This window comes from Canis lupus, chromosome 4, assembly GCF_003254725.2.
Source record: "Canis lupus dingo isolate Sandy chromosome 4, ASM325472v2, whole genome shotgun sequence".
Taxonomy (NCBI): Eukaryota; Metazoa; Chordata; class Mammalia; order Carnivora; family Canidae; genus Canis; species Canis lupus.
Window position 1 is genome coordinate 11,238,249 of NC_064246.1, and position 27,379 is coordinate 11,265,627.

The window sequence follows — 27,379 nt, forward strand, 5'->3', positions numbered from 1 at the left end:
ATATATGTGTATCCTTAAAATAAAATGACAGTACCTGATTCTTTCTGAATGTCTCCAGTACTTCATTACTCTCCAGGCATTTTGCACCAAGTCTTATTTTCATCAAAAGTATGTTAGTTGGCTTAACTATACCCTTGTTAGCCTTACAATTTAAAGTTTCCCCTCCAGTTTTATAAATAAAAATTATTTAGTAAGGTTGAAGTTTATTCAAGTTTATATATTTATTGACCATTTTTCTGTTGAATCATTTATCTGTGCCTTTTGCCTAGTTTTCTGTGGGTCCATTAGTGTATGTTCAATTTTGTTTTTAATTTACAGGAGTCGTAGTACTTGGAATCTTAAAGGGAGTAAGGAGAGTGGTAGTTGCTGTGGGCTGGGGCAAAGGAGTATTACCTTTGGATAAACGTCTGATAAATTGTAATTTAGAAATTGTTAGGGTTCAAGGTAACTTTAGATATTAAGAAAAATAAAGGACCATTTTGAAGTTATTTAATAATTTAATTTTTAATTTTTTGCCCCAGAAGATATAAATCTCTTTGGACTGAGAGATTAAGACCCTTGGTTCCAAAAAAAGAAAAAAAGACCCTTGGGTCCCACTTACTCAAAAGTTATCAAAAAAAAAATATGAAGTAAATAAATAATATACCGAATAATGTTATAGTGAAAGAGATATGACAATTGTATTCATTATGTGTGATGCATAAAAAAAACTATGAACAGATTTTCAGCTAGTCTGTAGAAAGTGGGAATAAGAAGAAAGGATTGTCAGATTTTCTCGATAATTTAAGGCTCATGTACTTAACATTAGGTACTTTTAATTTTTGTGAAAATTACTAACTTACTTGATATCATGAGCAAGCTTGACACAATCTTCAGTACCCGGAGTCATATGGAACCTTAATTAACTGCTCTTCAGTACAATCTGTGAAACTTTCTCAGTAGATCTTACAACAAAGATGAGAAAGGTGGAGAATTTTTTTGCCAGTCTTGAGCTGCCAAGTTACTTTTAGAACTGAATTCCTAAGAGTTTTGCTCTTTCTTACATACATCCTTAGCTGTGCCTCATGTATCTTCAAAAAACAGAATTTCTAGTTTTTTAAATTTCTTCTCTTTTTTTAAATAAAACAAACAGATTGTATATGTGGTATGATGTGGTCAAGTCTTCATTTACGGTACTTTCCTTGTCTAATGCATGTGAACCCTTAAATGCATGGTTGCTTTTTGGTAACAGCAGCCAGCAGTTTTGTGTTAGGATTTTTCACGATTAGTCCCAGCTGTTGTAAAAAGGAACAGTCTACCCTGGCCATAGATAACAGCACTTTGGGTTTAGACCACAGGCAATACCACTGGGACCTTCCATGAACACTGTGAACATCAGTATTCCTTGGAGAGAGAATGACCATTAGTCACTTCTGGCTCCTCAAAGTTGTTGCGTAACTTGCTGTTATCTCAGTACAGTCTCCTGGGGAGGCTTTATCTTGGCACATGCCTCCATCCCCATTGCAATGCTCCCCCCTTCATCAGATGGACCACTGAGTATGGGAGTGGGACTCCTGTTCCATTCATTTTGGGTTCTCCTTCCTCATCCTGGGTCCCTGCAGTGTTGTTTCTGTCATGCCTTGTGTCTTGGGCTTTGTTCCCACTGTGACAAGAGTGTCTGTATCTCACTCATATGTACATTCCCATCCTCCTTTGTGGTAACCTAGCACTGTGGATGCTTTCAGTAGAGTGTTACAGACAAATCATTCAGACTATTCCAGATTTCCTCCTGGCACTTAAGTTTCCTTTCCTTCCCCTTGCCAGAATCCTTGTCCTTATCTCTGGAATATAAGGCTTGGATGCCAAAAGGCTTCAGAAACTAATTGAGTTAAGCTTTGTGTTTTTAACTTTCTTTTTCCACACTCTGTGTTCCAGAGCTAGATTTCTCTTGTACTTTGGATTTTTCTTGCCCTCTTTCTCTCTGAACAGCAACTCTGTAGTTATGCTTGAAGTTTAGCTTACACTCCATAAGATAAGGTGGTTTGTGAGATAAAGTAGTTTACTCTTTCCTAATTCTCACACTTCTTAAACCTATCTTTTTTTTATTATTTTACCTGTTATGCCTTGATTTTGCTTTATACTTTGTTTGCATTTCGTGTTCTTTGAAATTATTCCTAGGTTTTTACAGAGTACATATACTTGTTTCAAATGACATAAACATCATTGATAAAGTAAGCAGGGATCTTAACAGAGAAAAGACATGTGCCCAATTTACCCCTTCCCTCTCTCATGCCTTATTTCCTTCTAAAGTTGAAAAACACAACAATTAAAAGAGCATATTGTTACTATATTTGAATGCTTTTATTGCTGATTATGTTGGAGATTTGGCATTCTATCAATAAAGGTCCTTTTTTTATAATAAATTTATTTTTTATTGGTGTTCAATTTACCAACATACAGAATAACACCCAGTGCTCATCCCGTCAAGTGACCCCCTCAGTTCCCGTCAGCCATTCACCCCCACCCACGTCCTCCTCCCCTTCCACCACCCCTAGTTCGTTTCCCAGTTAGGAGTCTTTATGTTCTGTCTCCCTTTCTGATATTTCCCACACATTTCTTCTCCCTTCCCTTATATTCCCTTTCACTATTATTTATATTCCCCACATGAATGAGAACATATATGGTTTGTCCTTCTCCGACTGACTTACTTCACTCAGCATAATACCCTCCGGTTCCATCCACGTTGAAGCAAATGGTGGGTATTTGTCGTTTCTAATGGCTGAGTAATATTCCATTGTATACAGAGACCACATCTTCTTTATCCATTCATCTTTTGATGGACACCGAGGCTCCTTCCACAGTTTGGCTATTGTGGACATTGCTGCTAGAAACATTGGGGTGCAGGTGTCCCAGCATTTCATTGCATCTGTATCTTTGGGGTAAATCCCCAACAGTGCAATTGCTGGGTCGTAGGGCAGGTCTATTTTTAACTCTTTGAGGAACCTCCACACAGTTTTCCAGAGTAGCTGCACCAGTTCACATTCCCACCAATAGTGTAAGAGGGTTCCCTTTTCTCCACATCCTCTCCAACATTTGTTGTTTCCTGCCTTGTTAATTTTCCCCATTCTCACTGGTGTGAGGTGGTATCTCCTTGTGGTTTTGATTTGTATTTCCCTGATGGCAAGTGATGCAGAGCATTTTCTCATATGCATGTTGGACATGTCTATGTCTTCCTCTGTGAGATTTCTGTTCATGTCTTTTGCCCATTTCATGATTGGATTGCTTGTTTCTTTGGTGTTGAGTTTAATAAGTTCTTTATAGATCTTGGAAACTAGCCCTTTATCTGATACATCATTTGCAAATATCTTCTCCCATTCTGTAGGTTGTCTTTTAGTTTTGTTGACTATTATTTGCTGTGCAAAAGCTTCTTATCTTGATGAAGTCCCAATAGTTCATTTTTGCTTTTGTTTCTTTTCCCTTCGTGGATGTATCTTGCAAGAAGTTACTGTGGCTGAGTTCAAAAAGGGTGTAGCCTGTGTTCTCCTCTAGGATTTTGATGGAATCTTGTCTCACATTTAGATCTTTCATCCATTTTGAGTTTATCTTTGTGTATGTTGAAAGAGAGTGGTCTAGTTTCATTCTTCTGCATGTGGCTATCCAATTTTCCCAGCACATTTATTGAAGAGACTGTCTTTCTTCCAATGGATAGTCTTTCCTCCTTTATCGAATATTAGTTGACCATAAAGTTCAGGGTCCACTTCTGGGTTCTCTATTCTGTTCCATTGATCTATGTGTCTGTTTTTCTGCCAGTACCACACTGTCTTGATGACCACAGCTTTGTAGTACAACCTGAAGTCTGGCATTGTGATGCCCCCAGATATGGTTTTCTTTTTTAAAATTCCCCTGGCTATTCGGGGTCTTTTCTGATTCCACACAAATCTTAAAATAATTTGTTCTAACTCTCTGAAGAAAGTCCATGGCATTTTGATAGGGATTGCATTAAACGTGTAAATTGCCCTGGGTAACATTGACATTTTCACAATATTATTTCTGCCAATCCATGAGCATGAATATTTTTCCATCTCTTTGTGTCTTCCTCAATTTCTTTCAGAAGTGTTCTATAGTTTTGAGGGTATAGATCCTTTACCTCTTTGGTTAGGTTTATTCCTAGGTATCTTATGCTTTTGGGTGCAATTGTAAATGGGATTGACTCCTTAATTTCTCTTTCTTCAGTCTCATTGTTAGTGTATAGAAATGCCACTGACTTCTGGGCATTGATTTTGTATCCTGCCACACTGCCAAATTGCTGTATGAGTTCTAGCAATCTTGGGGTGGAGGCTTTTGGGTTTTCTATGTAGAGTATCATGTCATCAGCGAAGAGGGAGAGTTTGACTTCTTCTTTTAAATTTGAATGCCTTTAATGTCTTTTTGTTGTCTGATTGCTGAGGCTAGGACTTCCAGCACTATGTTGAATTGCAGCGGTGAGAGTGGACATCCCTGTCTTCGTCCTGATCTTAGGGGAAAGGCTCCCAGTGCTTCCCCATTGAGAATGATATTTGCTGTGGGCTTTTCATAGATGGCTTTTAAGATGTTGAGGAATGTTCCCTCTATCCCTACACTCTGAAGAGTTTTGATCAGAAATGGATGCTGTATATTGTCAAATGCTTGCATCTAATGAGAGGATCTAATGAGAGGATCATATGGTTCTTGGTTTTTCTCTTGCTGATATGATGAATCACATTGATTGTTTTACGAGTGTTGAACCAGCCTTGTGTCCTGGGGATAAATCCCACTTGGTCATGGTGACTAATTTTCTTAATGTCCTGTTGGATCCTATTGGCTAGTATCTTGTTGAGAATTTTTGCATCTGTGTTCATCAGGGATATTGGTCTGTAATTCTCCTTTTTGGTGGGGTCTTTGGTTTTGGAATTAAGGTGATGCTGGCCTCATAGAATGAATTTGTAAGTACTCCATCTCTTTCTATCTTTCCAAACATATTTAGTAGAATAGGTATGGTTTCTTCTTTAAACGTTTGATAGAATTCCCCTGGGAAGCCATCTGGCCCTGGACTTTTGTGTCTTGGGAGGTTTTTGATGACTGCTTCAATTTCCTCCCTGGTTATTGGCCTGTTAAGGTTTTCTATTTCTTCCTGTTCCAGTTTTGGTAGTTTGTGGCTTTCCAGGAATGCATCCATTTCTTCTAGATTGCCTAATTTATTGGCGTATAGCTGTTCATAATATGTTTTTAAAATCGTTTGTATTTCCTTGGTGTTGGTAGTGATCTCTCCTTTCTCATTCATGATTTTATTAATTTGAGTCTTCTCTCTCTTCTTTTTAATAAGGCTGGCTAACGGTTTATCTATCTTATTAATTCTTTCAAAGAACCAACTCCTGGTTCTGTTGATCTGTTCCACAGTTCTTCTGGTTTCGATTTCATTGAGTTCTGCTCGAATCTTTATTATAAACTCTCTTCTTCTGCTGGGTGTAGGATCTATTTGCTATTTTTTCTCCAGCTCCTTTAGGTGTAAGGTTAGCTTTTGTATTTGAGTTCTTTCCAGTTTTTGAATGGATGCTTGTATTGCGATGCATTTCCCCCTCAGGACTGCTTTTGCTGCATCCCAAAGATTTTGAACGGTTGTATCTTCATTCTCATTAGTTTCCATGAATCTTTTTAATTCTTCCTTAATTTCCTGGTTGACCCTTTCATCTTTTAGCAGGATGGTCCTTAACCTCCATGTGTTTGAGGTCTTTCAAAACTTCTTGTTGTATTTAGTTCTAATTTCAAGGCATTATGGTCTGAGAATATGCAGGGGACGATCCCAATCTTATGGTATCGGTTCAGACCCGATTTGTGACCCAGTATGTGGTCTATTCTGGAGAAAGTTCCATGTACACTTGAGAAGAATGTGTATTCAGTTCAGTTTGGATGTAAAGTTCTGTAGATATCTGTGAAATCCATCTGGTCCAGTGTATCATTTAAAGCTCTCGTTTCTTTGGAGATGTTGTGCTTCGAAGACCTATCGAGTATAGAAAGAGCTAGATTGAACTCACCAAGTATAAGTGTATTATTATCTAAGTATTTCTTCACTTTGGTTATTGTTTGATATATTTGGCAGCTCCCACATCCGCGGCATATATATTGATGATTGATAAGTCCTCTTGTTGGATAGATCCTTTAAGTATGATATAGTGTCCCTCTTCATCCCTCACTATAGTCTTTGGTGTAAATTTTAGTTTATCTGATATAAGGATGGCTACCCCTGCTTTCTTTTGAGGACCATTTGAATGGTAAATGGTTCTCCAACCTTTTATTTTCAGGCTGTAGGTGTCCTTCTGTCTAAAATGTGTCTCTTGTAGACAGCAAATAGATGGGTCCTGCTTTTTTATTCAGTCTGAAACCCTGCGCCTTTTGATGGGGTCATTAAGCCCGTTCACATTCAGAGTTACTATTGACAGATATGAGTTTAGTGTCATCATGATATCTATTCAGTCCTTGTTTTTGTGGATTGTTCCACTGAACTTCTTCTTAAAGGGGAATTTTAAGAGTCCCCCTTAAAATTTCTTGCAGAGCTGGTTTGGAGGTCACATATTCTTTTAGTTGCTGCCTGTCTTGGAAGCTCTTTATCTCTCCTTCCATTTTGAATGAGAGCCTTGCTGGATAAAGTATTCTTGGTTGCATGTTCTTCTCATTTAGGACCCTGAATATATCCTGCCAGCCCTTTCTGCCCTGCCAGGTCTCTGTGGAAAGGTCTGCTGTTACCCTAAAACTCCTCCCCATAAAAGTCAGGGATTTCTTGTCTCTTGCTGCTTTAAGGATCTTCTCTTTATCTTTGGAATTTGCAAGGTTAACTATTAAATGTCGAGGTGTTGAACAGTTTTTATTGATTTTAGGGGGGGATCTCTCTGTTTCCTGGATCTGAATGCCTGTTTCCCTTCCCAGATTAGGAAAGTTTTCAGCTATGATTTGTTCAAATACATATTCTGGCCCTCTGTCCCTTTCGGCGCCCTCGGGAACCCCAATTAAACGTAGGTTTTTCTTCCTCAGGCTGTCGTTTATTTCCCTTAATCTATCTTCATGGTCTTTTAATTGTTTGTCTCTTTTTTCCTCAGTTTCCCTCTTTGCCATCAACTTGTCTTCTGTGTCACTCACTCGTTCTTCCACCTCATTAACCCTCATGGTTAGGACTTCTAGTTTGGATTGCATCTCATTCAATTGATTTTTAATTTCTGCCTGATTAGATCTAAATTCTGCAGTCATGAAGTCTCTTGAGTCCTTTATGCTTTTTTCTAGAGCCACCAGTGGCTGTATAATAGTACTTCTGAATTGGCTTTCTGACATTGAATTGTAATCCAGATTTTGTAACTCTGTGGGAGAGAGGACTGTTTCTGATTCTTTGTTTTGAGGTGAGGTTTTCCTTCTAGTCATTTTGCTCAGTGCAGAGTGGCCAAAAGCAAGTTGTATTGGGAAAAGGAGAAAAAGGAGAGAAAGAAGGAAAGAAAAGAGAAAAAGAAAAAAGGAAGAAAAAAAGAAAAAAAAAAGAAGAAGAAAAAGAAAAAGAAAGAAAGGAAAAAAAGGGTGGGGGAAGCAAACAGAAATCAAAAAGCAAAACAAAACAAAACAAAACACAGGGGAGTATCTTCTGATTCTGTGTACTTTAAGTCCCTTGACTTCCCCTGGAACTTGTCCGTCTAGCTGGTCTTCTGGGGGAGGGGCCTGTTGTGCTGATTTTCAGGTGTTAGCACTTGGGGGAGCTGCTCTGCCCCTGCCTGCTGCAGGGCTCAGTGGGGGTTGTTTACCCCGTGAGGCCACAGGAGGAACAACCGCAGTGGCAGCGGCCAGCTCTGGAGCCCTGGAGTCAGCCCCCGCAGTGACTACAGAGCTCTGGGTCTGCAGGGGCCTGGAGGCTCCGGGGCGGGCCGCTGATCTGCTCAGCGTCCTCGCTGTCCTGGGCCCTCCTGGACTCTGCCTGTCCCGGGGGAGGCCGGATCCTGAGCTGTGTCCCTGCGCCCTGTGCTCCCGGTGCCCTGTGCTCCCGGTCTGCGCTGTTGGATTTGCGCTCCCGCCCCGCAGCCCCTTTCGTGGAGCCGCCGCCCGAGCCCCTCGGAGCTGCTCCCGGGTCAATGCGCCGCAGCCCTTAGGGAGCTCGGCGCACTCTCCCAGGGCGCTGGTGTCTGTTAGTGTCCCCGGGAGCCCGAGGGCATCCCCTCCCTCCTGGGGTCCTGTTCCAACTCCCTGCGAGCCCCTTTCCGCCCGGGAAGGTTGGTGCAGCTCCTGCTCCTCCGGGACGGGGCTCTCCTGTCCTGGGGACACTCGCCCCTGCCTCAGCCCGGCTCCCCGCGGGGCCCCTCCCCCCTTGGAGGCCTTTTGTGTCTTTATTTATTTTTCCCCGTCTTCCTACCTGATAGAAGCGCGAACTCTTCTCACTGTAGCATTCCAGCTGTTCTCTCTTTAAATCTCAGGCCGAATTCGTAGATTTTCAGGATGATTTGAAGGTTATCTAGGTAATTTGGTGGGGACAGGTGATTTGGGGACCCTACTCTTCAGCCATATTGCCCCTCCTCCTCAATAAAAGTTCTTGTGTATCTTCTAGTTGGCTGTGCATTTTCTCATGCTAATAGCTCTTTTCTACCTAGTGGATAAAGGGTCCATTGGCTCCATCTTAGTATGTGAACACACCCTTTTATTCACCAAAAACCTGCCTGAAAGTGCTTATCATAGTGGTGAGGGCACCTCATCTCCAATCATTGCCAAATAGTTGAACTGAGAAAGGTCTTAAAGAACTTGTCATACTTTTATCTTTTGATTTGTTCATGTCATTTATGCCAGTGTCATGTCAAGAACACACTTCCTTTGTTGAGTATTAAGTTTTATTCTGCCAAGTGGAGTTTTGATAGGAAGTTATCCTGGGGCATCATGGTGCATAAAGTGGTCATAGATACCAATGGAAACGTCTTTTTCTCATGAAAACTAGGTTTTTTATTTTAAAACTCATTTGCTTTGCATTTCTCTCTTCTCGCTCCCCCTCTAATTAACTAGGAAGGAGATTTTCTTCTGTTTTAAAATAAGATAAATAAGGATTATTTTATGCCTTATGCTAAAGCAACATAGTTGGTTTGGGGAATATCTGCAACAGGGAGATTTGTCCTTTGTTTTGTTTTGTTTTGTTTTTAGGTCTGTGTTTTTTGAATCCTACCTGTAATATCTGATGTGTTTAGCTGTTCACCAACATTTTGCTGGGATTCTTCTACCTACTCTCCCAATGTTCCCTTTACCTTTTTATTCTAACTCAGTTTATTAGGATTCTTGTCATCAAAGAGCATTTTTGAAATAATCTGGAGTCTGTATTTCTGGCTACAAAATCAGCCTAAAGTGTATTGACTTCCTATCATTCTGTTCCATTTCCTTTGAAATAATTTCCAGTCAAATTTAATGAATCAGTTAAGGTTTTCTTTATCTCTTGGCTGGTATATATGTTCACCTAAAAATGTGATATTGGTGTGTTATTTGTCCTGTACATAACATTTTTGCTTAAAAAGGAAAGTGTATTTCTCAAGAGATCAGAAGGAAACTTTTGTTTCACAGAAAAATATGGGCCGTGGCCACAAGACCCATGAGTCAGATTCACTTTTGTTGATCATCAGTGACTTGCCAGCTTAAAGGAATGGTGATCAAAGTAGCACATGGATTGAGTGGTATCTAATTTTGAACCGTGACTGGCTCAGATAGGGTTTTAAGGAGACTCCTATCTCTATATGGGTGTTTTCACTGCATTTTTTCGATGCCTATAAGCACATTATTCAGGAAATGCCAGTGGAGAAGAATATTGAATTTCATCTAGTTTTTTGTTTGTTTGTTTGTTTTCGAATTTCATCTATATTGATGCAGAGTTGCAAATTCCTGGAGTATGCAAAATGAGGAAAGCAAGCCCAAGCTGCTGTCTCTGAAGCAAGTTGTGGATCATGGCAAATCACTGTTTCACACGTTTGTTTTTACTGCCTCAGTTTGAGGTTCTAAATGAGGAAACGTTTAGGTTGTGATGTCTTAGGTGAGCTTCTTATAATGAAATACCAGAAACTTGGAAAATAAAGTTGTTTATGAGGTTAGTTTTTTATTTAAGAATGTTGTAGTACTGCTTCACACCAAAGATATTTAGTTTATTTGAAAGTATAATAATGTTCTGACCAAACTCCCTCATTGAAGAAACTCTACTCCAAAGATTCAGTGACTTTTCCAAGGTCACAGATCTTGTTTATGATTTATTTATGATTCAGAATTTATCATAATTGTGGAATCTACGTATTTTCCCCATGATGTGAAAGGAATCTACTACAGAGTCAGTCATTAAAACTTGTAATACATTTTGTGTGGTATCTGCTGCCTTTTCATAGCATTTCCCTGTGTGATCCAAGCCCCAGTGAGATGTCCAGGGCTTTTTCTGAGTCTTGGTTTATATTGCCTATTTGATAAAATCCTTACCTTTCAATCACAGTCTTCCTTATTAAAAAAAAAAAAAATTGCCAAAAAGTACTTTGAAACTACTTGTTAGCTGTGGATATATTCCCAGTGGTTGTAGGGAATTTCAGAGAAGTTAGAGATATCTCTCTGCCTGTCAACCCTGACTACTTCTAACAGTATTAGATAGACCCAGCTACAGCCCCAGCCAATGTCCTTCTTCTTAGACAGTTTTGAAGGCTAAAACTTTTAAGGAAGAATTTGAAATAAAAGAAAGCTCCAAGCCAAAAGAAAGTAAATTCGGTCCACTGCCCTCTTCTTATGGATTTGAGGCCATTTTGACAGTTTGATATAAATTCATAAAGTGTACCAAAGCCATCTTGATTTCAGGCCATGATATGGAAATTTTCCCCATAAATAAAAGTGCAATTTTAATATGATGCCTTTTATTTTGAGTGTTGTGGGTGGAAGCAGTCAGGTTAGTTAAATAAGCGATTTTCTGTTGTTTTTTCTCTCCAAGAGAACATGCTGAGAATGAAAGCATTGCTTTGAATTTTTGGTGTTGAATCTTTTTGCAACAGCATTCAGTCATGGAGACAGGAAAGGAGCTATAAACAGATCATTGGTGAAATAGTGATGGCTTAAATTCATCATATGTCAATAACACATTACTTTCTGTAGCATAATAAATACAGTGAAATGGCTGACATAAGTCTTTTGTATAGATTTTGCTCTGGTATAGGAGTGAAATGGAAAGGAGGTTTAAGTTTGAGGAGAAAAGGAAAAGGCAATAAAAATTTTTACTCATGTTTCCAGGAATGGGAATATATTTCCAAGGATGGGAAACCAGAGGGTACAAGCAGAGTACCAAGAGATAATCTTTTAAAACCATAGCTAAACTTCACTTAAGCTCACATAAACATCCCAACTCTTTTAAATATATATCTTTACTGAAAATATGTTTTTTAGCATGTGTTCTTATAAAAACAAGTGTTGCCTTATCAACTCTGTATTAATTTCCATATGGAAATCATAAAAACCTTTTTTTGCTCAAAAGTTTAGCTCTTTTGCAGTATATACATATAAAATGCCCATTTCTTACCTGTATCCATATCGCTTCATATAACTTATTAAAGGTTGGATCACTTTCTGTCTTCCTTTCTTCCATAGGATTACACTACAGAGATGTGAACAGATTGATGGGGCATGAGTCTAAAAACCAAAAGTCTGGATGGACATCTGAGAGTTCTTTGTATTTTTAAAGTGGTACTGAGATAAAAATATTTAAGGTCAAAACTGTTGTGGGAAGTATAGGACATATAATCAGTCGCCTTAGATATGAAGTTTAGGCTCTTCCCATGGATTTCCATCTCCTCCCTCTGTATAGCCATTTCCAAAAATAAGGGCACCTTCTGTTCATTCACCTACCGCTTAATGAGTATCTACTACTTGTTTGGCACCATGCAAGTTAAAAAAACCAATTAAGAAAATCCTTGTATTTAGAGAGCTTGAAGATTGATTATAAAGCAGTGGTATTATTTTTAAAGCAAATATCTCAGAGCTTTCATGACCAAATCAATTATTTTGAGGCAGTGGGAGACACAGTACACTTATTGCCTATGACTCTGCCATCTTCCAAGAGTCTTCATAGCTGTCCCTTTTCTTTTATGTTCATTAATAAAGCTAGTACTTTGGCTTTTTTCATCATCTAGTATTTCCAGAATGGGTCTGAATAAAACCCCAGTCCCTTGCAGGACACATTTAAGCTGTGACATTGAGCATTAATTGAATGTAGAGAACTGGATTTCAGGATTGGAAATAAGCATATTAAGTTCAGCCTGGATGGAGTAAGAATTCATATCCCATAGATATCTTTCAAGCAGGGCAATAGAGGAAATGAAGAATATACTAGTATTGGCCACATTAACAATCTAAACCAGAATTTTATCATGATTATTTTTCTCTATACTTATGAGACTTGATTATGTAAAGAATCATTTTCCAAACAAGTGCTGATTTGGGTCCTGGAGTTATATGTTGGTGATTGTGTTGTGTATCTCTACGTCCATTGATAATTTATACTTTTGGGTCACTAGATGGTGCTCTTTCACTTTGAAATAAAATATATTTTCCATTGAGGCTTTTGCTTTTTATTTTATTCAGTTGATACAGAGATGGTGGAAAATCAAATTCTTTCATAAATTGAATCTGATGCTTTCTTGTCCCTTTACAGATGCATAGGAATTTTAATGTGATTATCCAACCTATGCAAGTAACAGGTTTTCAGATTAGCATACCACTCAATACTTAACTGTTAATTTATTTTGTATGAAAATATATTTTTCCCTGTAGAACCATTTTATGTTATATGTACTTGACTGATACATAAAACACTACAATTCTATTTTTTATGTGGTTTCACTTGCTGTGTCCTATACTTGATCGAAGAATGACTTGGGAAACAAACAAAATGCCAATTACTGGATCCTGGAGACCCAGGAATATATATTCTAGCAAGTGCTACAGTTGAGTACAATCAGGTATGTTTTGAGAAGTGCTAGGTTCTAATCCCCTAGGAGTAAGCATTTTCAGTGGAGATTAATGTTCAAGCCAGCGTACAGTAATTGAAACCAAAGTTGAAGACAGCTGGGATCAAAATTATGAATGTAGACAGACTTAATGTAAATATTGCCTAGAGGAGTTATACTGGATGTAATAATTATTGAAGAAAATACTGTGTTTACATAAGTGCATTAAGGTTGGTGAGAATCTTAAAGAGAAAAAGTGGTTCCTGTTAGGATGCAATAAGGAGCAAGCAGTGGTAACATGATGCCATACTGACTTGAAGTTGTTTGACATCTGTTTTGCCCTGCTTTTAGGCCCCTTACTCTATGATACCTGACGCTTAAACATTTTAGAAGGTTTAAAGCAATCTTAAGATCTTTCATCTTCGCAGTGCCCCTGTGACTTGACAAACATAAGAGGAAGGATTAAAGAACAGGGTAAGGAGAAGAGTCTAAGACCAAGGGCAGTTCCCAGGAGACCATCTCGGGACAGAATGGGGGCGGGGGGATTGGAGGTGACAGCACTGACTCAAATTAAGCACAGCTGCTGGGATGTCTCCCCAGGAGGCTAGAGGCATTCCTGAGCTCTGAAGGCTGCTGGTGCTCTGTTGTTGACTCTGATTGTTCTACCTTGATCTTAAGAGCCAGGAGCTTTAGGACAGTGTTTCCTCCCTCCTCTCTCCCTTCCTCTGTCTCTTCAATTGCCTATTTTTACCTTATGAGTATAATATGCTCATCATGGCATGGGTTTTCAAATGGACTGTTGGATGGGGATAGGTAAGTGACAATATCAGGGAAATATGTGTAGTTTGATAAAATTCCCACCAGGTGATTCTCTTTTCTTATCTTAGAGAGTTGATGGTTTGGAAGGACTGAGTTGGACCTGCTTGTTAATTGTGAAAAGTGTTCAGACAGTTCCTGACCCCATTGCTGATCTGAAGTGTAGTTCAGGATAAGAAGGACTCCGCAGAAAAGATGGTGTGTTGTAGGCAGGCAGTAAGGTTGACATCACCAGTGATGGTGATGACAATGCTCTCTTTTTTTTTTTTTTTTTTTTTCTCTCTGTTTTTCCACTTTATCACTTAAGCTAGTGTTATGGAACATCTGGCTTCCCCCAAATGGTCTTGGTCTCTCAGGCTGACCTGTGGGGTAATAGAACACTCTTTTGTTGGGGAGACTTGGAAACCTGACAAAAGAAAGAACTGAAACGACATCCTTACCCCAAGTTTGGCTGTAAAGATTCCAGCCTGGGGAACTGCTTCAGCTCCTTTAAGCTTTTACTCAGACCTCGTTTTCCCAATGAGGCCTAATGCCCAGACCTTCATCCCACAGCTGGTACTCCTCCTTCTATCTGTTCTCCTTTTCATAAGTTGTGTTCTAATACACTAGGTAATTTGTTTATCTGATTCATTTTTGTTTCCCTGTACAAAATTGTAAGCTCCATGTGGATAAGGGTCTTTTTCTTCACTGATATATCATCCAACCCCTAGAATAGTGACTGGTATATAGTAGAAGTTCAGAAAATACTTGCTAAATGAATTAATGTTTTCCTTTATCACATTCCATGGCAGTAATCATTAATACATGTAGCATATATTAGCCATTTAACAATAATTCTGGATAAATATTAAATATTCCTGAATGAAGATAATATTTTACTCTGTTAACCTTGATGTATAAAGATACCTTCTGAGTTAGGTTATCACATGTTTTTAAAAGTGTGGATCCAGAGGTGGAAGACATTGTATTATAATGAATGAGCCTCTGAGTGGTTTTCTAGGGCAAGTTATTACACTGCTCTATGCCTTAATTTCCTTTGGAAACAACCTTGCAAAGCTGTGGGGTAGATTAAATGAGTTAATGCATTGAAAGCTGTAGATCAGGACTTGGAATGTAGCAAGAATGTAGTAAGTAATAAAATGAATTTATAGATTCTTCACTTGTTTAAAAAATAATTACATTTGATAAACTTATTTTGCAGTTAAATGGTTTAGCTAGCTTTCAGAAGAAAAAAGCTATTCAGAAAAATGTACAACTTGGGGATTTCCATGTTCCTGTTTTAATTACAATGTTAGCATACCTAGAATGAATCAAATACTGAATTTCTTATGGAATCTCTTTTCTTATATTGTAATATCAATTTTAAAACAAAGAGTTTGGGGGTTTCATATAAGCCCTTTGTTTTTATTTTCTTCTAGATCCCCATATTAAGGTTTCTGGAAAGAAAGAAGATGTTAAGGAGGCCAAGGAAATGATCATGTCTGTCTTAGACACAAAAGTAAGTGAATGTTAAGGACATTCAGATGTCAGAACATTGTCTCTGCAAGGGCTACTTCATGCTGTTATGAAAAGAACCATTTGGAGAAGAAAAACCACAAGAAAGTAATGGTGGGTTTTAAAATATGTGTGATTCTACAATGGATGTAAAGTTCTGTTTAAAATTTAAATGAGCTCTCAAGCTGGGTAATTGAGTAATATTATATATACATACTCAAGTGTGTGTGTGTGTGTGTGTGTGTGTGTGTGTGTGTATTTACCCACATATGTACGTATGTATGCTATCTTCAGATATAGACATTGACCCTGAGTAGTATAGGGCAATTAATGAAGTTAGGAAGAATTAGTATATTTGCCTTTATGATGCCAGAATGATCTTCTGTATAGTTGTGTGTGATGGCATGAAACTTGATACTTTATCTTCTAAGTTCTTTCTCTCTCTGCAGGTTAGGTTAGAGAGATAATAGGGAAATTTAGATGTGTAAAGATATATACTCATTTGTGAGAATTTATTCTATTAAACATTTCTAAATCACTATATGGCAGGCACTTTGCTAAGCATCTTACAAATATTTGTTAAATTCTCATAACCAACTCAGCACAGAGATATTAGGGAATTTGCCCAAAATCCAATAATAAATGGAGAGGTGGGATTTAAATCCAGGCTGTCTGGTTCTTAACCACTGTATTTTGCCACCTGGTATTTCACTGAAATGTTTTCTGATCTCTTCCTGTTTTTCTCTTGTTTTTTTTTTTTCCCTAAGAATTATTCACCTTACAATTATTAAATATTCTAGAATCTTTTCCCAAAAAAAGAATATATTTTTCCTGTGTTTTAAATGTTCAACTAAAGAACTAAGTTTAAAAATCACAGTATTTAATGGATATGTTTAAATTTTAAGAAATAAGACTATGTAAAAACCATCAATATCTTTAACATCTTGTTTTATTTTGACTTTTTAATTTCACCTTCTGAGGACTGAAGAATTTTTTATAAATGAGGAAAGGTTTCATATCTTTATAATTTTACAGTACTGAATTTCCCAAAATTAAATACACAGATTCTAATAGGACCACAATTATTCATTATGTCTTAGAATTTTACATTTGCTTTATTATAACTAATCGTATGCTTTGTATTGATTTATGTAAGCCATGTTACTGCTGGAGCTCTCTTCCTGCCACTGAAAATAACAGGTCTGCTGTGTAAAGTTTGACCTACAGTAATAGGCAAGTTGTGAAAATAGTGCTTACAAATACTTTTTTTTCCCAAAGACTTTTTAATTCAATTTTGGGTTTTATTTTTACTGTTTCTGTCACAGTTCAACAGTCCTACTAACCTACATATATTCAGTCTTGTAATTATTTTCATCTGATTTTAGTTATTTGAATTAAATGTTTTATGAATAATGTCTGTTAAAAATGAGTAATTTATTTGTAATTATACCTGACTTTATTTAAATGCTGCTTTCCAAAAAGCTATCTTGGTAAAGAGTGTATCTTTTAATTTCTTCTGACAAATTTATCTTAAAATGAGAATTTCTTTTTTATCGCCGAAGAGAAATAGAAAGTATGCATTTATAGATTAAGATGATCTTACCAAAAAAATTGTAAGATTTCCCACCGAGTCTTATTGTCAGTATTGTTCCCTTGGAGAAGAGTTCTAAGGAGTTTTTTCTTCCTTTTTCATGCATCAAGAATTAATACATTATTTCCATATAGAGCAATCGAGTCACCTTGAAGATGGATGTTTCACATACAGAACATTCCCATGTAATTGGCAAAGGTGGCAACAATATTAAAAAAGTGATGGAAGAAACAGGATGTCACATCCACTTTCCAGATTCCAACAGGAATAACCAAGCAGAAAAAAGCAACCAGGTGCTTTGTCTTTTCACATGAACTGTTACGAAAAAAAGTAAAGTTATAATTTTTCATATGCTTATTTTTTGGGGGGAGATGAAAGCAAAAAAATAATCATGGAGATACCATATGATCTTACTAATATGTAGAATCTAAAATAAATAAATAAATGAAACAAAGGAATAAACAAAAAGCAGAAGCAGACCCACAAATGCAGAAAACAAACTGATGGTTCCCAAAGGAGAGGGTGCTTGGGAGATGGGCAGCAGCGGGTGAAGGGGACGGGGAGCTACAGGCTTCCAGTTGTGGAATGAATAAGTCACTGGAGATAAAAGGCCCAGCATAGGGAATATAGTTAGTGGTATTGTAACAGCTATGGTGAGCATAGCATAACTTCTCAATTTGCCAAATCACTAAGGTTGTACACTTAAAACTAATGTAACATTATGTGTCAACTATACTCAAAAATAAAGAATGTATGAGCCTTTTCATGGAGACCGAGATGCTCTACTTTTTTAAAGAGATGCCTACAGGTAGGCCTTAACTTTTAATCTCTAAGTAGTTGTAGAAGAGAGAGGAGGAACATAAATGTGATGGCAACATAAAATGAAGTCCTTTAGGCAAGGCCCAGAGAGCATTATGTTGGTCCAAGCACTGTCCACTGTGGGGATTCTGTCTGTAACATCACACACGTGGTTCTCCAGGGTAAATCACATCACCTTCTAAGAGGCAGTGCATGAGTGCCCATCTTCCTCATGTTGACTGAATTTTGTCTCTCTTTAGTTTATGCATATTTTCTAGTTCTTGTGTTTGAAAACAAATGAAACTCACTTGTCCATACAAAGCACTTTCAGTATTTGAAGATTATATTATTTGTGTTACTTGGGTTTTTCTCTGTAATCTAATCACAGTAGTAGAAACTGTCAGCTACAAAGATGAATAAGATAACAATCTTTTCTGAATGGGGACTAATGGTGACAGTGACACATTAGGAAGATAGAAAGCAAGGACAGTATTCAAAATATTTGACAATTGGTATAGCATGGGATATGGTCATCAGGAACAGTGTCCTGGAGCCCCATACCCTTACCCTCATGCCAGTATTAATTTTTTAGTTGAAAGATTATGGGAAAGTTCAGGGTATCCCAGGAGAGAGCTGCAGGTAATGTATGCAGTAGTTCAATAATTTTGAGTACTTACTGCAGCAGTATCATTGTATATTGATGTACAGTACAGACTTAATACACAGTATGCAGAGTTTAAACAACAGGTAGAAAATGCAGTGAACAAGAGAAATTAAAAAGTGGGCAGGATGGCATTATGGGAACTGAGAAATTTTAGGTCAGTCCAGCGGTTGATGTAAATTAGTTGACACAAATCAGCTGAGGAACTCATTAAAATGCAAATTGTGATTAAGTAGGATTGGGTTGGTGCCTGAAATTCTTCATTTTAATAAGCTCCCAGATAATGGCAATGCTGTTTTTTTCTGGGATGACATTTTGAGTGGCAAGGGTGTAGATAACTGGAAAAGCAGATGTGGGCTCAATTAAAATCTAACTCTGTATTTTCTTATTTTTGCAGGTATCTATAGCAGGACAACCAGCAGGAGTAGAATCTGCCCGAGTTAGAATTCGGGTAAGTATTACTTTAATACTGTAAATCAATGTCAGTAATGTTTGCATCATAAAGCAATAAAAATATCTTAACGTATCAATTTATAATCAAGTCATATGTTCAGTAGTTAGGAAATAGTGACAGAAGTTGTTTTAGTCTATTAAAAGTGTTTCTTAGAGATATTCCAGATTGTACCTGACTCCATTTCTCTGATGATTTTGAAATGATGAAAAAGAGGCCCAAAGAAGAATGCCACAGACAGTTTAAGTTACAAAACTCTCAGATTTCACAAAAGGCTCCTTTCATTTGAGAAACTTTATAAAGGCTACCCAAGCTTATGTCTGTAATAAAAGCAATATATGTTTTAGAATTCCATCCTCAGAAAAGAATGAGCTCTGCACATCTCTGTGCAATGATTCAGCTGTCTGCTTTGGGTTCTCATACTTTCATTTAGGAGCTGCTTCCTTTGGTGCTGATGTTTGAGCTACCAATCGCTGGGATTCTTCAACCAGTTCCTGATCCTAATTCCCCCTCAATTCAGCACATATCACAAACGTACAACATTTCAGTGTCATTTAAACAGCGTTCCCGAATGTATGGTGCTACTGTAATAGTACGAGGGTCTCAGAATAACACCAGTGCTGTGAAGGTAAGCAATTGAGATAATTATGAACATTGTAAGTGTACAATGCAAGATTATGCAAGTTTTATTTTTAAAGGATTTTGAACTAATTTTTCAGAATTTTCCCATGTATTGTCTTGGTTTATAGAATGTGTTGAATTTCCTCATAGCTATTAGAAGTACAGTGGAGTCTTTCCTTGTATGTGGACAGTTATTTAATAGGATTATTCCTTTCCCACCCTTTCTTCATAGGAAGGAACTGCCACACTGTTGGAACATCTCGCTGGGAGCTTGGCATCAGCTATTCCTGTGAGCACGCAACTAGATATTGCAGCTCAGCATCATCTCTTTATGATGGGTCGAAATGGAAGCAACATCAAACATATCATGCAAAGAACAGGTGCTCAGATCCACTTTCCTGACCCCAGTAATCCACAAAAGAAATCCACCGTCTACCTCCAGGGCACCATTGAGTCTGTCTGTCTTGCAAGGCAATATCTCATGGTAGGTTTACTGAAATCAGTGTTATGGTTTCATTTTATTTTATTTACTTCTTTGGGTACAGTATACCTGGCTGCACATACCTTACTACTGTGGTATTTATGAAAATACTTTGGAAGCTTTGTTAAATAAAAAAGTTTCATAGTAAAAGGAAATAAAGTAAGAGTAAGGTGTGTAGTACCTCACAAGCTTAATTTTATTACATAGGTGAGTAATTTCTTTGCAGTATTTTTTTTTTACTTAAACTAAACACAGAAGAGGATGCAATGAAGTAATTGATTATTTTCATCTGACATGCAGTATTGGTTTGCATTTGACAAAGTCTTCTGTTTAAACAGAAAAGTAAAAATACTTTTTTTATCCTTAAAAATATAAATTTCAGTAGCATGAAACGTGAACATTTCACAGATTTCTGATACAATTTAAATAAATGGGATTTAAGCTATGAATTTGAGTCGTAATACACTGAAGAAAATAGCAGTTATGTAATTCAACACTGCTCCTGATTTAAAATTTGCAGTATTTCTGTCCTTCCTATATTCATTTAAAAACAGTGTGTAGTTTGATACATAGTAACAAAATGGATTGACATAATGTGAACTTACAAATATTCTTATTTAAAAAAAAAAAACACTGTAGTCTTCTCTTCAAGAACTTGACCTTTAATGACATTTGAAATAGTAAGCCTCAGATGTGATCTTTGCTATTAGTAACTCACAGAATTTGTTTTTTTTTGTTTTTATTTATTTATTTATTTATTTTTTTTTTTTTCAGAATTTGTTTTTGAGAAAGTTTCAGAAAATCTAGTTTTTGTTTTTTAGGATAGAGAGGAGCACAAGCAGGGAGGGGTGGAACGGAGGGAATGGGAGAAAGACAATGATAAACAGGCTCCATGCTCAGCACAGAGTCCAACACGGGGTGGATCCCAAAACCCTGAGATCATGACCTGACCCAAGATCAAGAGTCACATCCTTAACCAACTGAGCCACCCAGGTGCCCCAGAAAACCCAAATTTTTATTGTTGATTCCATTCTTCTGACAAAAATTTATCATTAAGGATTATAATATATAATTATTTTGTTGTGAATTATTTTTTTTAGCCAAGCTTAGTTTATAAGGATACTTTTAATATACACCTAGTTGGGTAGCATATTTGTTTCCAAAGGTTATTATGATTACTCTTCATAACTTTCTTTTTTCTTTTTTCTTTAGGTATTATTTTAAGTGAACTTTTTCAGATGTTCGGTACAGTTAGGAATTCATATTCATACTTTGATCATAACTATCAAAAATATAATTGTGCAATGAGACATTATTGCACAATATTGAAAGAAGTGAGGAAGAGAGGAATAAATTAAAAGGCTTTAACGTAGGGGTGTCTGGGTGGCTCAGACAGTTTAATGTCTGACTCTTGATTTCAACTCAGGTCAGGATCCTGGGTCATGAAATCAAGCCCTATGTCAGCTCCACACTTAGCACAGACTGTTTGAGTTTCTCTTTCTCTGCCCCTCTCCCCTCCCTCATGCATGTGTGCGTTCTCTCTCTCTCTCTCTCTTTCAAATAAATAAATCTTTAAAAGAAATAAAAGGTGGGGCTCCTGGGTGGCTCAGTCAGCTAAGCATCTACCTTCTGCTCAGGTCATGATTTCAGGGTCCAGGGATCAAGCCATGCATCAGCCTCTGTGCTCAGTGGAGAACCTATTTCTCCCTCTCCTGCTTTCCCTGTTTGTGCACTATGTCTGTCAAATAAATAAATAATGTCTTTAAAAAGAAAAGGCTTTAACCTACATTTTAAATGCAAAAATTACCTTTATTCACAAGGAACATAGAACACAGTGATTTCATTTTAATCCCAGTGTATTTGACTGTTACTTCTGATACTTACGTACAGAACCCAGCAATCAGTGGGCTAGTACTGAGTATCCTGAGAATCAGTACAGATATGGGATTCCTATACTTAGTAGATTTGGGGCCAGGAAGAAAGCATCAGAGAAAAAACCCAAGTGCTGACTGCTGCAAAGCTAAAAAGTGAGAAAGCTAAGAGAAGAAACAGTGTAGCGGTTTACTCCAGGAAAGAGGTAAGGCTGGAGAGGTAGGACTTGAGCTGGTGAAGAAGCCTTTTGTAGAGAGCAAACTACAGTATCTGTTTGAAAAATAGTCAGGGGTGCCTGGGTGGCTCAGTCAGTTAAGCATCTGGCTGGGGCCCAGGTCATGATCCCAGGGTCCTGGGATGGAACCCCACATAGGGCTTCCTGCTCTGTGGGCAACCTGCTTCTCTCTCTCACTCTGCTGCTCCTCCTGCTTGTGCTCTTTCTCTCTTGTCTCTCAAATGAATAAATAATAATTAAAAAAAAAAAAAGACAAATAGGAGGCTGGTCTAGCCTGAGGAAGGGGCAGATGTGAGGACATACAGGCGTATGATTGCACAAGCAAAGCTGGGCCAAAATGGGGAGATCTTTAAGTGCTGATTGATACATGTTTAGGTTTCATTCAGAACACAGTAAAAACCTGTGTGGTAAATCTTTGAGCAAAAGCACAAGATCAGTACCCTTGATGTGGTTCAAGATCTAGTTTCTGGCATCACCAACAGAAGTCAGAGAATGGAGGAATTTTCCAAGGTGGGACGTGGGTAAAAAATTCAGATCCAATAGGCAATTTCAGACATGTGTAATTTATCATTCAAAAGTAGTTTGTGTTCTCAGCATTATTTCCACCCCAATTCTCCGAGCTTTGGGATTAGCTTTATTACTTTGGTTAACTCTTCCAGTCCATAGAATTTTGTGTTGTTTGTAGGCATGTTAAATTACTAGATGTTTAAATGAGTAATATTTTACCTCCTATATTTTCTATTGTGACACTTCTTAGGGCTGTCTTCCCCTTGTGTTGATGTTTGATATGAAGGAAGAAATTGAAGTTGATCCACAGTTCATTGCTCAGTTGATGGAACAGCTCGATGTCTTCATCAGTATTAAACCAAAGCCGAAACAACCAAGCAAGGTTGGTTCACAATCTGGACCCAGAGAACCACGTATCATATTATGTTCTAGATTTATTTTCATATAAGTGTGTATTTGCATATACATGGAATTAAGTATTCTATATATGTCATTATATATTATACTTAGTTATTTAATACATAAGTTTGTAAAAACATTCATTATTGATCATTTTCTTTATGTCTTGGTTTTGGAGTCCATTTTTATGATTATTTTTTACAAGTGTATGAGAAAGAGAATATGTGTTTTTATTAATTTGCAACCTGGTAACTTTCAGCTTTATTAAGTTATCAGAGTTGATAAGGCTACACATTGTGTTAAGTGTGTATGTGTATGTATCCAATGTGATTTAAAAATATTTAGTTTACATGTTTTTTGTGAGCGACTCTGCTAGGCCTGGAGATTTAAATAATAGATGTCCATTTTCTTTAATGAAATAATAAGCTAATAATGATAATCAAAAGTAAATAACGAAGTGTCCCCAGTTCAGCTATCTTGGAACCTCTTCTCTAAGATGTGGCAAAATTTCAATAATTCCATGTATAGTCAAAATTTAATGGGATAAGATAGGGTTGAAACTCAGTGTATCACGTTCACTTAGAATCCTATCTTCTTTTGAAGAGGGCATGATTGTTTTTCTTAAGTTGGACACTGAACACCGTGTTTTTATGTATTTACATATATAAAAATCATTTATATTATGCCATTATACATATGCCATGATACCTATTATTTTATAGAAATTAAAAAATGGAAAGCACAACTGTTTGGGAAAAGATAGGTTTGATTCTAAGTAAACGTGATACACTGAGTTTTAAGTTAGAGAACAGGACATTAATTTTATGTATCTTGAAGCTTCATGCTTAACTAATTTGAGTTGACTGGCGTCACTGTGGATACCAAGACTGGAAGATAAAGACAGGCGAGACAGTGCATATATGGAGGGTTAGGCACAAGAGGAACCCCCAGATTTCAGTAAGAAATGAGAACAGGTCAGGGGAAGATAGATTGCAAGTGAGAATTCTAGAGCCTTTTAGCATCCCATGGCCATTTAATTCTGCTTAGCTGGCCCCGATGCTGACTACTGCTTTAACTGCTTTTTCAGTCACAAATTTTCTTTATTGCCCATTGGAGGCTCTCCTTCTTGAGTTTACGCGTCCAATTTTCTAGATGAGTCCATTGAGAAAAAAATATATTGTTTAGAAATTTATTTTACCATAAGCTTTGCCATTGATATGCCATCGGTGAAGAATAGTGGTACCTCAAGGTCTTTTAGTTAACTAGCAGACCATAAATGTCAAACCTAAGTGACTGTTATTATGTAGTCTATATATAGTGACAAGTTTGAGTTGTTTTGTAAAGATTAGATAAAGGGGAGAAGGCTTTAATGTAAAAGCAAGAGGATGCAAAGAGAATGGGCTATAGAGGCAGACAGCCTGAGGTCCAGTCCTCTCGCTGCTCCTCCACAGCTAGGCTGTGACCATGAGTAGATCCTTTATCCTCACTGAATATGAATAATAATGCCCATCCAGAAGGTTTCCGACAAGCATCTAGATTTATATACAGCTTCTATCCCAGTGCCTGGAACACAAGGCACACTCAGTAAGTTATAACTAACCTTTCATGATTTTACCACAGGAGTAAATATAAGAAATAAACAGAACTTTTTAGTTGATTTTTAAAACCACTTCAATATATTCCCTGAGTGGAATCTTTATTACCATATTCATTTCTCACCCACTCCCCAGTTCATTGTATACTGCTTGCATGTCACCTTTTTCTTTTCCATTATGTGTTTTCATAGTCTGTGATTGTGAAAAGTGTTGAGCGAAATGCCTTAAATATGTATGAAGCAAGGAAATGTCTCCTCGGACTTGAAAGCAGTGGGGTTACCATAGCAACCAGCCCATCCCCAGCATCATGCCCTGCCGGCCTGGCATGTCCCAGCCTGGACATCTTAGCTTCAGCAGGCCTTGGACTCACTGGACTAGGTATAAAATTTATTATTATAGTGCTTCTCAGTCACTGGGGGGATTGCTTAGCTGGTTTGCTTTCTTTCTACCATTTGAGACTACATTTTAAAGGCTGTTTTTTTCCGTTGTCAGGCCCTCAGATTAGATGAAAAAGCAACAAAGCTCACATCAATCCATTTTAGGTTTGTTAGACTCTATAGACTTTTGTTACCCAGATTCTTTTTATTTGACATAAATAATCAAGGTCCGACTGTTTTATTTTCAGTAGCTATGTTTGCTTTCTAAATTAAGAATGCCATGAGAATGAAGTGAGCAGTCTGACTATAATTTATGTGCTTGTTCTCTCTTGCATTTGCAATATTGCCATCCATCCCTAGAGGTAAAGATTATCCAGTTTGCTTTTCAAAAAGTAATTGGAAATCTGTATGAGGGTTAGGGAAGGGGGAGGTGAAAATGAGCTGAACCCCCATTCCCAGTGGTCAGAACTGTGTTGTCCAGGTCCAAAGGAAATCTAGCCTGCAGCTACCAAGAGGAGCAAATGGAGCAAATGGACCTGTATTTATATTTAAGGCAAAGAATAGAAGATGAAAGAGCATCATCCCCTCATTGCTTTAGTTCTTTGAGAAAGTGAGGTGAGGCATTTCATGGTTGTGATATGTACCACCTCACTATGGATTCCTATTTACAGGCTAGAGTTCATTGCGATATTGTAATTATCCTAGATTCACTACTTTTTGCACATTTTTCAGTAGCCTTAATATAAAAAGTGAATGTAATAAATTTAGAAAATAATTTTGCCTCATTCAGTATTGATCTGAGACAAAAAATACTCTCAGCCTTCTATAATTTTTTTCTAACAGCTATTTCTTGTTTTTTTAAAAATTATAATATGATTATAATGTGATTAAGATTCCAGATAGCCATGTCTAGAAATCATTACAGTAAAGAGAGTCTCTTTTCCCCTTGGCCCCTAATCTTCCAAAATTGTCTCTTCCACCGGAGATCTGAACAGTCACAACACATGCATGTTAGTTAGGAAGTGCCAGTGAGATAATTTAGCAGGAACCAAGTTCTTCCTTTCTTGAGAGAAAAAAAGTGAGCAAAGATTCAGCTACTCAATTTTTAAAATGTTTTTATATCTGTATCTATCTTGTAATATTTAATACTTTAAATATTTCTGGAAAGTTATATATAATTTCATATTTTACTTTAGAATATATTTAAATACCTGAAGGGAAATTTCATTATTTAAGTCAAACATTAAATCCTTAAAACAAGCAAAAAACAAACAAAAAAAATTGTTTCTCAGAAAAGTTTTCATTCTCATTGAGATGGACCAAAGAGAAGTCATTTGTTTTAACATATGAACAAAAACTGCTCCAGGTAGTTCGGCCTCTCCATAAATGGGCCTAATGTAGTCATTCTACTGTAGGAAAAAAAAAATCCCCTACTCTCTGCTAATTGTACATGGTTTGGAAACAGTTTGTTTGGAAACAGAAAACAAGTGAGTTATGCAGAGAAATAAAAATGAGTTTCCACTTGAGCAGAAATGTGTTCATCCTGGCCAGTTGCAATAGATACAAAACAGCTGGCATTGCTCAGTGACCCTGACCACCTCGCTGGTTTGCATACACCTGTCTTCCATTTTCTTCAGCATCTGTTTGTAGATAGTTTGGTTTCTGTGTTGGAGTTGTATCATGCAATATTTCCTGTGAATATTTGAAGGAAGGTAATCTGCCACTCATTTTGTACTTGGAAAATATCAGACTATATCAGTGTGCATTCCAAATGGCAGTATGGTGCCATCTGTATTTTTAAGTCTTGAATTTATGCATATTGACTTGACATTCATTTATTGCAGGTCTTTTGGGGCCTACCACCTTATCTCTAAACACATCAACAAGCCCAAACTCACTCTTGAATGCTCTTAATAGCTCAGTCAGTCCTTTGCAAAGTCCGAGTTCTGGCACACCCAGCCCCACATTATGGGCACCCCCACTTGCTAACACTTCAAGTGCCACAGGTGAGTATCATTTAAGTACAATCAAAGACATGTTAGATATCAGTTTTTAAATAAAATGTACTAGTGGCTCTCTTCCCCTAGGGAAAAATAATGGTTCAAAGTATACTGCAGCTAAACAGAAATTTCCCAGTGTGTAAATTAAAATGAAGCATGACAAAGCAGTGTGTTTTTCATTAAAAGTAGAATATAATCTTCAGACGTGACAAACAGATCAAGAGAAAGAGTATGATGAGCAGAAAGCAGTGGCAAAGACACTTGAAACTCACTGACCGGGTAATGAAGAAATGTAGTTCCAGTTGGACAAATGTGCTTGGTAGTCATATGGGCATAGTAAATCTAGCTAGTTTCCTCATCAGTACAGTAAAGAGCTTAGATTAAATATTCTTGTTCCATTTAAACATTATTTTGTGTTTTTATAGTAATGTTAAACCTATTTATCGAGAGGTATCAAAATTGAATTCTCTACTGAATTTGTAGCAACAAAAATGAAGTTTTCTGTTTTTACTAAAAATAATA

General features: G+C 37.2%; 1 protein-coding gene across 7 annotated transcripts in view; it reads left to right on the plus strand.

The window, feature by feature from the left end:
- Positions 1–27,379, plus strand: part of BICC1 (BicC family RNA binding protein 1) — a 271,306-nt gene that overhangs the window by 218,506 nt on the left and 25,421 nt on the right. For 6 of the 7 annotated variants that reach the window (XM_049108772.1, XM_025435252.3, XM_025435253.3 and 3 more), the window contains 8 exons: positions 15,194–15,273; positions 16,995–17,153; positions 18,717–18,770; positions 19,204–19,398; positions 19,624–19,875; positions 22,737–22,868; positions 24,672–24,858; positions 26,702–26,863. In XM_049108772.1, coding sequence (XP_048964729.1) covers positions 15,194–15,273; positions 16,995–17,153; positions 18,717–18,770; positions 19,204–19,398; positions 19,624–19,875; positions 22,737–22,868; positions 24,672–24,858; positions 26,702–26,863 — 1,221 coding nt within the window. Of the gene's footprint in view, positions 1–12,892; positions 12,972–15,193; positions 15,274–16,994; positions 17,154–18,716; positions 18,771–19,203; positions 19,399–19,623; positions 19,876–22,736; positions 22,869–24,671; positions 24,859–26,701; positions 26,864–27,379 lie in introns of those variants that run through there. The other variant, XM_025435256.3, reaches the window with a different exon arrangement.